We start from the raw sequence: 13028 nt of genomic DNA, 5'->3' as shown, positions 1-13028 counted from the left end.
TGGGAAGCCACATGGGGGTCCTGGTATCCTGTACTGCCCAACCAATGTATGTCCTGCTTGGGGTATAGGTTTTTGAAGGATGGAAGAAAGATATAGCTAAGAGTAAACTTTTTGTTTCCAGGTGACGCATGTGCCCTCATGTGCCTTCAGAGATTGCACTGCTTGGGTGTGCGCCCTGACCTTTGTGACATTGCCAGAGTTGTGCTGAGCCTGAATTGATGCCTCTGGCCAGGTTAATAAAGGAACTTATGGAGGAAGCTGCCAGGCTTTCCAAGACAGACCTTTATGGGTAATGGGATGTGTTTTAGCTGGCTAAGTCCATGACCTGTACAGGGCAAAAGTGAAATTAATACTGCAGGTTGGACTCACCCTGCTGTGTGGGGTCCCACTGATAATAATTCTGTCAAGACACTTGGGCCAAGCCAAGGGAGTGGATTACGCAGACAAGTTAACATAGCAAGACTGAGACTGCTATCCTTAGAATAGCCTGCTTGCGAGGTTGACCCTTGGCTGACTCTGGGAACTTAGATTTGGAGAGTGTTTCCACCCTTCCTTAACTCATAAGAGTCAATCACTGTGCTTAGATTGTTTGTGCAAACAATGGGGTTTATGCTGAACACCTGTTTTCTTTCTGTGTGTTTGAAATTTTGGTACATGCTAGGTAGAGGGTGCCTATGTGACTAGCCCTCAATAAAAACCCTAAACTCTGAATCTCAAAGGGCTTCCCTAGGCAGGAATGTGACACACGTGTTGCCGAATTTTTATTGCTGGGAAGGCTGTGCTCTGTGTGACTCCTCATGGGAGAGGGAGAGCAGAAGGATTCCTGCAAGTGGATTCCTTCAGACCCCACCTTGGGATCCACCCATATATCCTTACACATCTTTGTAATAAGCTTGGCCCTGAACACAACTACTTGCTGAGTCCCATGAAACCTTCTAGCAAATCTCTGAATGGGGTGGTGATCTTGGGGTCCCTCAACACACTAACCAAGGAACATCTCAAATATTTTCTTACCACATTATAGATGTTGTAGTTCATTTTGAAATTTCAATTATATTGCTCATTGCTTTGACATTAAGGTAGTTAGTAGATAGTTGGTTATTTAATGTGTTGATAAAGAAACACATATACTATGCCACACTTAAAAATATTTTTAAAATTTACCATTTTATTATGTTTTGACCTTGGTAATCTTAAGTGTTTTATTTGCTGCATTGTCCTTTGAGGCTGATTCTAAGATGTCCAGAGGATTCACCAGGGTTCTGCACAAAAGAAAGCTGAAGACTCCTTACAATGGGTCTAGATGTATTAAGCACTAACGGGCAATTTGTTATCTACAAATGAATAAACATCTAGTGCCTTAAGTTTTATCTAGAGATAAGGAAGAACTAGTTCTGCAGATGGCATTTCAAGGGGCAGCAGGAGCCAACAATAAAGTCATTTTATGATTTCGTGCTATGCTTGTTCAATGTGACAGTTACATATCTTAATGTACCTAAAAGATGAGGTATAATTGGGGGTTTGTAATGATGTCGGGCTCCCTGGAACTATAGGATGTAAGTTTCTTGTTGAACTTTATTTTCTGTGTACAAAAGAATCCCAAACTAAAACTCTGAAAAACTCCTACTTCACTTTCAGGTGCCGCTGTGGTTACAGACTCTACTTGGTACAAAGAGAGTCTTCCACAGAGCTGATGGAAGTGACAGTGAAGGCAGAGACAAGCTTACCCTCACTGACACTGGCATGTTACAATATTAAACGCCATAACGCCATCTCCAAAGATAACTTAATTTTTGTTTATGTTGGCTAGGTTTTAAAATATTTTTGAAGTCTTAAATTCTAATGAAAGCTTTTGCAATCAAGTTGATGGTTAACACCTTAACATTTATTAAGACTTAATATTACAAATTTGATTTTAGCAGGTTCAGTGGAGAGTCGCGAACTTGTGAAAATAGCTTATTAGTGTAGCACCCTGCTCTTTCCATAAAGATGTACAGAGATAGATATGTTATGTGTTGCAGATGTTTTCCTTCACAATGAACCAGCATGATACAGAGGATTTTCTAATTGTCTATAACTGAAGTTTTCCCTTAATTGAATACAAAAATACTGTGCATGTAAAAATAATAAGAAAGTTTATTTTATGCTATTTTACACTCTTCTGCGCACAGCTCCTATCGTTTCTCCATGGTGAGCTGCACTCGGGTGGCCCCTAGAAGCCTTTATAAATTAGTACAGAGCATTTCCAGCATCATATCATCCATGCTGACTGTGCCAATGATGGACCTGAAGAACAGTTCCGCAACGGCATTGGCGTTGATGAATCTAAGCTGGAGAAGGACACTATTCAGTTCAGCGACTCTGGCGTGGTACCCCCTGTATGTCATCCTGGTGTACTCGCCGAGGATCTGCTGAGTTCCCCACTGAAGTCCCTGAATGTACTTCACGCACCGCAGGCCCGGCAGGTCTGGAAGAGAAAACGGGAGAGAAATCTCTTTGTTATTAACAGCTCACTCACAGAGTCCTTTGTTAGCTTTTTCAATATATGCATTTCTGCCCCTTCCCAAATTAAACAAGAGCTCAGCTTCCTGGTGCAAAGGGCTTTCTAGAGCAAGGATAGATGCCAAACGAGTTCTAAGTTTTCAAAAGCAATGCTTTCACGAATGAAACATGATATAATTATTCTTATTTATTATCCACTATGTTTGTATCCTCACACTTAAAAACTGCTGGCCCTGAGCCAACAAATGCACACTTATTTCAATATGACAGCAGAATATAGTTTAAGGAATCATTGCTCTAGTTTACTATCTGTGCAAATATGAAGAAAGTAAAATTATTTCAAGAAGCAAGCACTTTACCATTTACCTGTGGGAAACAGGCCATTGTACAGTGACAAGTTTTGCTAGATAACAAATATTTTATCATCTTCCCTTGAATTTTCTGCCATTATAATAATTATCCAGCTGATGGTGTTAAACTTCACAGCCACAAACTACAACTCACAGTCTCATATTAATTATTTGCTTGCAGGCTGATTTTAGTCTAGAGTGCTGTAACTTATGAGATAACACTGGCCACTTAGCTCTTCGTACCATAATTTCTGTATTGGGGAAGGTAAAAAGAAAAAGAGTGATTCTAACGAGTGTTCCAAAAGGCTCTTATAAAAAATATATATTACTTTAAAGTAAGAGGTCTTTGAAAGCATTGTTTTACAGCCATTAAAAGGTTAAAAAGTCAACATGAAAGCATCATGGATTGCAACATGGTTCAAAAGTAACTTTTCAAATAGAGAACACATGACCTTCTTGCAGTCCAGTGTGAGACCCAAGTAAAACTGAGTGAAATACAATGCAGGAAAGATGAAGTGCCTGTAAATTTAAGAAGGTGGTAAGAAGAGGCTGCTTTTTAAAGTTCTTTGATCCTCTATGATATTAATATTACTGTAAAGTTCTTTAACTTGTATGTAAGAAATTACCAATTTACTATTCTGTTTAATGATGTCAATGATGACTGCAATCATTTCCCTTCTCTTTTTCTACAAAATCCAACAGAAAGAATTTTTTCCTTTTTTTATTGAATTTATTGGGCAGAAAAGTATTTTAAAAGCACCATGCTAATCATCACAGGGTAGCAGAACCAGTCAGTGTCCTTTAAAAAAATAATAATGGCAATAGATGAGTCATTCCTATCATAGGCAGCTACCAAATTTGATAAATAAAGTGAGAGCAAAAGCAGCATATCTAATCCATGTTCCAATTCTGATTACCCCAGTCCACACATTAACATCCCCTACTACCTGCAGCTCTTTATCCAGGCTTGAGACCCAATTTTATTGGGTTTGCATTCCACTGGTGAGGGTAAAAAGAGGCTTGCATGAAACTCCACAGAAATTTGAAGCTCCTCCAAGTCTAGATTCATGGATCATTAAAACTTTATCTTGTGAACTCCACATCACTTTTCTCAACTTTCACACCACACCTTTCCGTTTCCACCTCACTCCTCCCCACAAAGTGGTTTTTCCCCCAAAAATGACTTGTCTTTAAAGTAAATTGGGGGGGAGGGGGCTGGAAACAGGTGGTTAGATAGACTCCACAGTAAAAAAAAAAGTTTAAACATAAAGATCAGGGGATACAAAAGGATAAGCAGCAAAGAAAGGACACATATTTAACAGGCTTTATTCCCTCCGCCAATACAGGTGCATTTGTGTTTTAAACACACTCAGTCTAGCTGGCTAAACTCATATTGGGAGGATTCTGAGAAGCAGAGCAAGAATAAGAGAGATTGTGTGTGTGTGTGTGTGTGAGAGAGAGAGAGAGAGAGAGAGAGAGAGAGAGAGGTGTGCAAAACAGGGTGGAGGAAAAGAGGGAAACTAGTGGAATGTAAACTTCTGGAAATTGAGCCCCTGTCTTATCTTTGTATTCCAACAGAACAAAGCACATGGTAGATGTTTAATAACAGGCTGAAGGAGCGAGAAAACGATTTCCCAATGATCTTAAGAACTACCTGGGGCACTTATGATGAATGCAGATTTGCAGACCCTGGACCAGAGCTACTGAATCAGAATCTCTAGGGGAGGGGCCTAAAGAGACTTTAAACAAGCCCCCCCTCCTCCCCACTGAAGTATTTCTAATGCACAGACAAGTTTGGAAAACAATGATATAAGCAAAAGGTGGCCTACAATGATAGCTGTGATGAGCTGAGGTCTCTAGGTTCTGAAATGTGAATTCTAAATGAATTATTTTCTCTCTAAATACTGCTCTATACCCCTTAAAAAATGCTAGGCAGGAGGTAAGGACATAACCTGAGACTCCTCGTGTCAGGAAAAAAAACATGTTATGAAAACTATCCCAATTCAAGCTGCCTGGAAACTTCCTGCCCACTGTGGCCTGTTGGACAGATTCTGATTAAAGATGACTTTAGTAGTAGGACATATTTGAGACTAGGTGCTGGGCTGTCCAGGAAGATGTTCTCCCATGATTTGGTTGCACTGTGTGGAAGAAAGTGTCCCGCACCCAACAGGCATTGGGCCGAAGAGACAGGAGGCTCATGCTCCACAACTCACCGGCCATTTATTTTGCAGTAAGGTCCCCTGGGACCAGGCTACCTAATCTGCAAATGGGGTAGAGGGCAGAGCGACTTAAGGAGGAGGTCTCTAAGTTCTTTTCAAGCCCTAAAATACAGTGTTCCTGCTCACAGTCCCTAGTGTGTCATTTTCCTGCCCCACTGCTAGCCGGATACTTACAGACACTTGGGGGAGGAGATAGTCCAGCTGCTTAGGACCATAAAAATGACCATTCAGAGACAGAGCTATGGAACACTAACCAAGTCCAGTGTCCTGCCTGACAGTGTCTCCAGAGAATGGTCCCTCTATGGGTTGTTAATAAATGCTTCCTTTCTTGCCAGTCTTAATAGAGTTTCTCCAACAAAAAGGTTCTAGTAAATTTCACAACTGGGTTTCAGAAAGAGATGATGAAGAATTTCAGTAAATGCAAACTTTTTTAAACCTATGCTGCTGGATTTAAAAGACTAGAGAAGGAATACCCTTATCCCCTGAAGGCACAAACTTCTGTGTAGTAACTGAAAGTTACAGAGAGATAAGTACAAACCTCAACAAAATATCCCCCTCCTCTAGGCTGAGTTTCTGGCAGCAGCCCACCCACAAGAAGTGGTTTGTGGAACTCCCCCAACTGTGCTGAGTTAGTCCCCCATTCTTCACTTTTCCCCGGACACTCCCCTGGCCGCTGAAAGCTCTGCGCCGCCTGCGCCCTGGTAGGCACTGCCCAGTGCTCGACCGAGCGGAGAAAACCCAGAGCCCGAGGCCGACGCCCTTACCCGGGGTGAAGAGCACGATCCCCTTGAGGTAGGCGTACTCCTTGGTGCTGATGCCCAGGCTCCAGCACTTGACAAGGAAGCCCTTAATAGCCTGGACCTCGGCGGCTGCGGTGCCCGCCTCCGTCTGCGGTGCCGAGCGCGGCTGCGGCGTGGAGGCAGGCGTGGGCTCCTCTCCCGAGGGCTCCCGCCGCCTGGTGGTGAGGACGCTCTGCAGCCAACTGGGCTCCAAGGTCTCCACGGTCTCGAAATTGACGCGGTCCTGGGCCAGCTCAAGCATGAGCAGCGGCGCCCAGCCGCTGCGCACCAGCACCAGCTGCTGGTCCAGGGGCAGAACCTGGAAACAGGGTAAGTACTTGACGAAGCGCATCGTCTTCAACAGGCCCGCCGAGGCTGCCTCGCAGACCACCTGTGGACTCTTGAGGGCCACCCGCCGCTGTGCGCCACACGAGGGGTTCCACCAGGGGGCCCCCGGCAGCGCCACCGGCTGAGCCGCGTGCATTTGTTTTGAGCCCGTGGGCATGTTGTAGAAGATGCTGCCCTGCCGTGGGTGCTCTCCGCCGCAAAAGCAGCAGCGATACAGGAGCGCCACGGGCCTCCCGCCCGGCGCCCCCTCTCTGCCCGCCGGGGGCTCCGCGCCGCAGGAGCAGCCCCAGCACGCGCCCCGCAGCGCCTCGGGGGCTTCTTGCATTTGTTTCGCGCTCGTGAGCATGTGGTAGAGGATGCTTCCTTGCCGTGGGTGGTCTTCACCGCAAAAGCAGCAGCGGTACAGGACCGCCACCGTCCGCCTACCGGACAGCCCGTCTCTACCCACGGGGGGCTCCGCGCCACAGGAGCAGCCCCAGCACAGGCCCCGGGGCCGCGCCCTGGGCGCCCCCTGTGCTTCCGAAGCCTCGTGCGTTTGCTTAGCGCTCGTGAGCATGTTGTAGAGGATGCTGCCGGGCCACTGGCGGTGCTCGCCCGACATGGCCCGCGGTGCCCGCAGCCCGGCTCTGTCCGGTGGCGGCCGCCCGGGATCTATTTATACTGGGCGCGCACGCACGCGCATCGGCCGCCTCCGCCTGGGCAAGGGCGTGGATCCGGGCGCGGCGCTGCACTCCCCGGGCTTGGCTGTGACTTTGGCGCTTCCAAAGGGGCAGAAATTCCGTAAAGGCTGGAAATGAAAGGGGACGGAGGCATGAGGACTCCTGGACACTTCCCATTTGCCTCTCGCTGCACCCTTCCCTGCCTCTGGAAGACCAGAGCAGAGCGCAGGGGACAGGTATATGGGGCACTGTTCCAACTTTCCCCGTTGATTCCAGGCATCTAATTTGCTCCCTTTATTGGGAGGGTAAGGGTGCCCAAAAGGGGAAAATATTATTTCTATGCCATCTTTGTAAACTTTCATTGAATGATCAAACTTTATATGACTTATATTTTGTATATGGATAGGGAGGTCTCATTTTCAGGGACCTTGAAAAATACAGACCATGGACCAGCAGTATCAGTATCATATGGGAACTTGGTAGAAATGCCCAATCTCAGGTCCCAGTCAGACCTTCTGGCTCTGAATCTACATTTTAAGGAGGTCCCCAGAGGACTTGCATGCACCTTAAATTTGGAAAAGCACTGGTGTAAGGATGCTATCATAATCATTTTCATTAATTCCATTAATATTTATGAGCACCCACTGTGTCTTAGATGATGTGTTAGAGAGCTGGGGGCAGTAATGAGGCTGTCAAAGTGGCTAATATTTGGAAATACAACAATCACAAGGGGCTAAAAGCTTGCTACAGTGAGAGCTTTGAATTCTAGAGGTATTATACTGGGCAGATGTGTAATTCACATTTCTTCTCCCACTCTTTCTAAGCGAATAATGAGAAATACAGGTTTTGGGAAGCCTGGATCCTTCCATCCTCACTTGCCTCCTTCCTCAAGTTCCATACAGGTGCTGAAATCAGTGGGTTTCTCCACAACACTACCTGCCCCTCTTCTAAGTAGCTGATTGTTTCACCAACCAGTTGGGTAACTTCAAAATCACAACTCTTTAGCCCTCAAGTTCCTCATCTCTAAAATGGGAGGTTTATTTAGTAATCTCTTGGATCCAGTAGTGCAGACATGGAGCAGTGAAGGGGACTGGTGTATACCCACTGGTTTAGGATTCCCTTTCCCTTTTTTTAGTTTCTCTGAAACCTGGAATTCTGAGCATAAGAAGAAGACCTAGGAGATACCTATTTTGCATTCAACCTGCAGTTTTATTTTGCCTACGAGAGGCCCTATAACACAATTGTTAAATCTCTAGCACTGGCACCAGATTGCCTCAATTTTAATTCTGGCCCTGACACTTTGTAGCTCCCTGGCCTTGGGCAATATATTAGTTGCCCATTGCTGCTGTAACAGATTGTCACAAATTTAGTGACTTAAGCAACACAGATTTATTATGATACAGTTCTGGAGGTCAGAACTCTGAAATCAGTTTCACTAGACTAAAATCAAGGTGACATTTCTTCTAGAAGCTCCAGGGGAGAATCTATTTCCATGCCTTTTCCAGCTTCTAGAAACTGCCTACATTCCTTGGCTTCTGGACACATCACTCTGATTTTGCTTCCATCTTCTTTCTGACTCTTTTAAGGATCTTTATAATTACATTTATAATCTAGAATAATTTCTCCATCTCAAAAAAGTTTAATTACATCTACAAAGTCCCCTTTACTATGTGAGATAACATATTCACAGATTCTGAGGATTAGGACATGGACATCATTGGGGGATATTATTTAGCCTTCTACAGGAAAGTTACTGTACCTCAGTTTCCTTATTTGTAAAAACATGGACAATAGTCTCCTCTGTGAGGTAATCCTTCTACATGAGTTAATACATGTAGAATATTTGCTTGGTACATAAGTATTGGATGTATCAACCACTGTCCCCCTTTTTTAAAATAATGTGGATAATTTCAGGTTTAGGAAGTGACACTATACATCAGCACCACTATTATTCTATCTCTCCTAAGGAAACCTGCCCTTACCCTCTACACAGAAACTGTCTCTCATTTTCTTCTGCATGTCCACATCTTGGCCCAGACTCAAAACATTGGATGGGTTACCCAGTCCACAACAGTCATATATATTGGAAATATCTCATTTTCTATTTCATCATTTGCTATTTCTAATATTTGAGCTACTAATTTGGGTATGGCTACTGCTGCTTCTGCACACTTCCTGCTTGATGAAACCACCAACTAGCCTAGGCTGAAAACCCAGCCCACCTCAGTCCTACCTTAAGTTGCCAGTGGTAGTTACTTTAAACTATGTGATCTCATTTTATTTTCTTCTGAACACTTATCAGAATCTGATATGAATGATTTATTTAGTTATTTGATGTTTGTTAATTATCTCTCCCTCCCCCGACACACACACAGGTACACACACACACACACACACACACACGCATACACACTAGTATAAAAGTCCCTTAAGGGCAAGGAATAAGTCACTCTGTATCCCAGCAACTAGAACAATGTCTGGCATGTCATAGGTGCTCAAAAATATATTTGTTGGCCAACCATACCTTTAGAGAAAGAGAAAAAGGCTATAGTTCATATTCTAGATAGAGAGCAAACATTCTCACACAACTATTGCTGCAGTGTCCCTGGAGGGAGGAGAAATTAGCAGGCCCCATTGGACTCAGAACTTTCTGGATACTCAGAGTGTTATAGGCACTGTGGTAAAGTAACAAGAGGACTGAGTTAACAGTCAAAAGACATGACTTTGAATTTGGGCTCTTTCACTAAAGATAATACATTGAGTAAGTCATTTAACTTCACCCTTCACACTTGCTAAGTGGGGAAGAAAACTATACAGCAATATTAATCTGTACACTCTAAGTCTTTCAAAGGTTTTTTTTTTCTCTCAATATATTTCTTTACAGAAATGTTTGCTGACCTCATCACTACATTGACGATATAAAGCAACTTAAGTTTATACTCATCCACTTTCTAATGATTTAACATTGAGCTAAGCATTTAGCATTACATTAGCCTTTTCAGCTATCAAACCAGAAAAAAATGCTATAAACTGTTTTAATATATGCACCCTAAACTTACATAATTCAAGGGTTTTTCTAAATCTCTCTCATCAACTGTATTTTTTATTTTATTTTATTTTATTTATTTTATTTTATTTTCAACTGTACTTTTTTTAAATCCTAGTAACTTGAACCCACTTTTGTGGCTTTAATCATTCACACCTCACACATATTAGATGCCTTTGACTTTCAGACCTTGTCTCAAATTGAAACTTCAGTATAGTGCTCAAAACCATGAACTTGTAATATATTGGTTACAATTCTGTTCTTTCCCAGGAGCAGTGTCTTCAGATTTTTTTTAACTTGTGTGTGTGGGTTTTTTTGAAGTCGTGATCTTCTATTCACAACTCTGAAGGACTTTCTAGGTTCTTTGGTTTGACTGATTCTAAGAAGAGATTGTCTGCTTGTCCTTCACAAGTATTCATCTTTGGAAATGTCAAGAGAAAACTGACTTCATCTTTACACTTTCCATTTTTCTGCCTGAATGAATAGCTCCTGAGAAACAAAATCATCTAAACACAAAAGTGCCGAGATTTGCACCAAGTAATGCCAACTCACTGGTTGCCACAGTGAAGACATAACCTTCTAAGGCAGGCACAGGCTTCTTTATTTGATATGTTCCATGTCCTCAGACCACTGTGACAGCTAGACAGAAGGGCACTCATCAACTGCACCTGTCATGTGCTGAGTTTGTCCACAACTGCAATTTGGATATTTATACCAAGTTATTGTTCGATGACCTTGGTCAGTTGGACACCTGCTCTGCAGGATCCCATTATCTGTTCCAACTCAGGGTGGGAGTAAAGCTGCTCTGCCTGCCTGCATGCAACCTTCAACTTCAAAGCAATGCAGTGTTCACTAAAGGATGTAGGAGTGAAGTACAGGTGGGGATAAAGCCGCGTAAAATGCTAAAACTGACCTTTGCACAGCAAGCAGTTTTTGACCTGGGAAGGCTCGAAGATCTGAAACTTGATATGAATTTTCGATGCAGGCTGAAAAGAGCTGGAATGCCTCAGAATTCAGCTCCTTCAGTAAACAGGTGACAGGAGTGTTTTCCTGATTTTTCAAGGTAAATATTGGGTAAACACTATTGTAGGAGAGTAGTGGCTGATAAAATCCACGAGATAGCCTTCCTCCATTTCCTTTCCAAGACCCAGAATGTCTAAAGCTCTTTTTGTGGAAGCATTAATAGGCTTTAGCAGCTGACTCGTGAAACCCCTAAAGACGATCTAGTCATCATTATTTATTTCCTTTGAATGAACTACAGAGAAGGCCTTAGGGGTCACATAGTTGCCGAGCTGGAATAATGACTCTCATACAGTAATTCGGAAATTTTCTAAAATCAACTTTCCAAATCACTATAACAACCACTCTATTCAAGGGAAAACATTCACCAAACCAATTTGTTTTACTTCATCTACCAATTTTGAATCTCTCCCAATACCAGATGTGGATCAAATTGTCTAATTAATAGATGCAATTGACTGGCAGGTTGAAAAGTGATTACCCCATTGGTTGACAAGCTACTAACATTGATGAGGCTGGTCACTTTGAAAATCGTTACTCTCTTGGGCCACATAACTATATCCCCTAATGATGATGGTAATTTTAGTTACAGACTCCCCTTGTATAGAGGTCTGGAACTGTTGTAATATCTCCCTCCCAGGAACTTTCTTTCTTTTCCCTTCCAACTTTTCTTACAACTTATTTCCCCCAATCATTATACCTAAAGTGCCTTGTATATTGCCTGGCATATTAAAGACAATGAACAACTGTTAATAAAACAGTGAGTGAAAAGTTTCTTCCACTTTACTAGGTTGCCCAACCTTTTCTCCTTTCCCATGATTGTGTGGGTTTTAACAGTCTTGCTAGACCTGATGGAAAGACCCTAGGTCCCTTCTGCTAGTTTGATAATCTCAAAAGTGAGAGTAAATATTTTATCTGTGTTTACTTCACAAAGTTGTTGAATGTATGAAATGATTAACAATGCCTCACAATTGTGGGTTATTACAGTTAGACTGTAATTTCTTTAAGTTGGAAGCATCAGACTTTGTGAAGTGATATATTGCCCAACTAAATCAAGTCTGTGTATTTGACATTTTCTGTATCTATATAATGCATTTGAAATAAGGGATCCTACAGTTGATAATAAGTCACTCAATTTTGGAGTTAAATGCACTTAACATTAGTAGTGCCATGAACCTAATTGCTTTCTCTGAGTCCACAGTAACAAACATATGAAGTACATAAAAGTGTGTGAATGGATGTAGGTGAATTTCTTTACAGCTGAGCCAAATGCTGGCAATGAAGAAAATTAAAACTTTAATTTCTAAACTGATGTTTTTGACGTGATGGGTGTGGTTGGATTATTAAGAAGCAGCTGCCTTAGCCTGAGTTCTCTGAAGCAGGATTGTGTGTACCTGCCAGGGAGGTGACCCCAGGAAGCAGCGGTGAGAATGCAGGAAAACTGAAACTGGGAAGGAGGGAAGGCTAATATCAAGGTGCATTGCTGAGGTCACTGCTGTGAGCAACAGAGGTGAACCCTCCAGGGCCTCCTGAGAAATATACAGGATGCCTCCCAAAATTGCCAACTCAAAGAAGGTGGCAGCAGCATTTATCCATCAGTTTCTGTCCCCCAAGGGTGAATGTTGCCACCAAGTTTCCACCAATATCCGTAGTGTTGCAAAACACAGTTAGTATGAAAAAAGCCACTGCCTGCATGGAACTGTCTACCCACCTGTTTGGAATCAAGGGGATGGGCAAGAAGATACAAGGCAGGAAATCTGAGAGGGACAGATTGTCCTTGACTTGCTGCCCTGAGGTCAATCCGCTTGATAAGGGAACTGGTTGACACAATAATGAGCTCAGCACTCTTCTGCTGAGCTTGCTCGTCTTTGAAAAGCATGTTACCATTATGTCCCAATCTGTTTAATTCTTTAGATAAATAAGGCTTGAGTGGGGGAAGCCAGCAAGAACATTCACCCAGCATTGGATAAGAATATGTCCTGACTCAGCCTTTATTCAACAGTGTTAGTAGCCACTCTTTTACAGATGGAAGAAAAAGCAACTGTATTTTTCAATAAAACCAAAAAACTTCACCAGATATCCGTGACTTTTTTGCAAAAGCAGGA

At 42.9% G+C, this 13028-nt stretch overlaps 1 protein-coding gene across 1 annotated transcript; it reads right to left on the bottom strand.

Annotated features, from left to right (window-relative positions):
- Nucleotides 1-2118: 2118 nt before the first annotated feature.
- NR0B1 (nuclear receptor subfamily 0 group B member 1) lies at nucleotides 2119-6820 on the bottom strand. Its single transcript, XM_081125759.1, has 2 exons — nucleotides 5836-6820; nucleotides 2119-2467 (listed from the first exon to the last, which is right to left on the bottom strand). The coding sequence occupies exons 1-2, from the start codon at nucleotides 6797-6799 to the stop codon at nucleotides 2223-2225; spliced, it is 1209 nt and encodes a 402-aa protein (XP_080981885.1). The 5' UTR covers nucleotides 6800-6820; the 3' UTR covers nucleotides 2119-2222.
- Between the last annotated feature and the right edge of the window lie 6208 nt (nucleotides 6821-13028).

Source organism: Miniopterus schreibersii, assembly GCF_964146895.1.
Source record: "Miniopterus schreibersii genome assembly, chromosome: X".
NCBI classification, from domain to species: domain Eukaryota; kingdom Metazoa; phylum Chordata; class Mammalia; order Chiroptera; family Miniopteridae; genus Miniopterus; species Miniopterus schreibersii.
The sequence above is the reverse complement of the archived record's forward strand: the minus strand, read 5'-3'. Positions and strand labels throughout refer to the sequence as shown.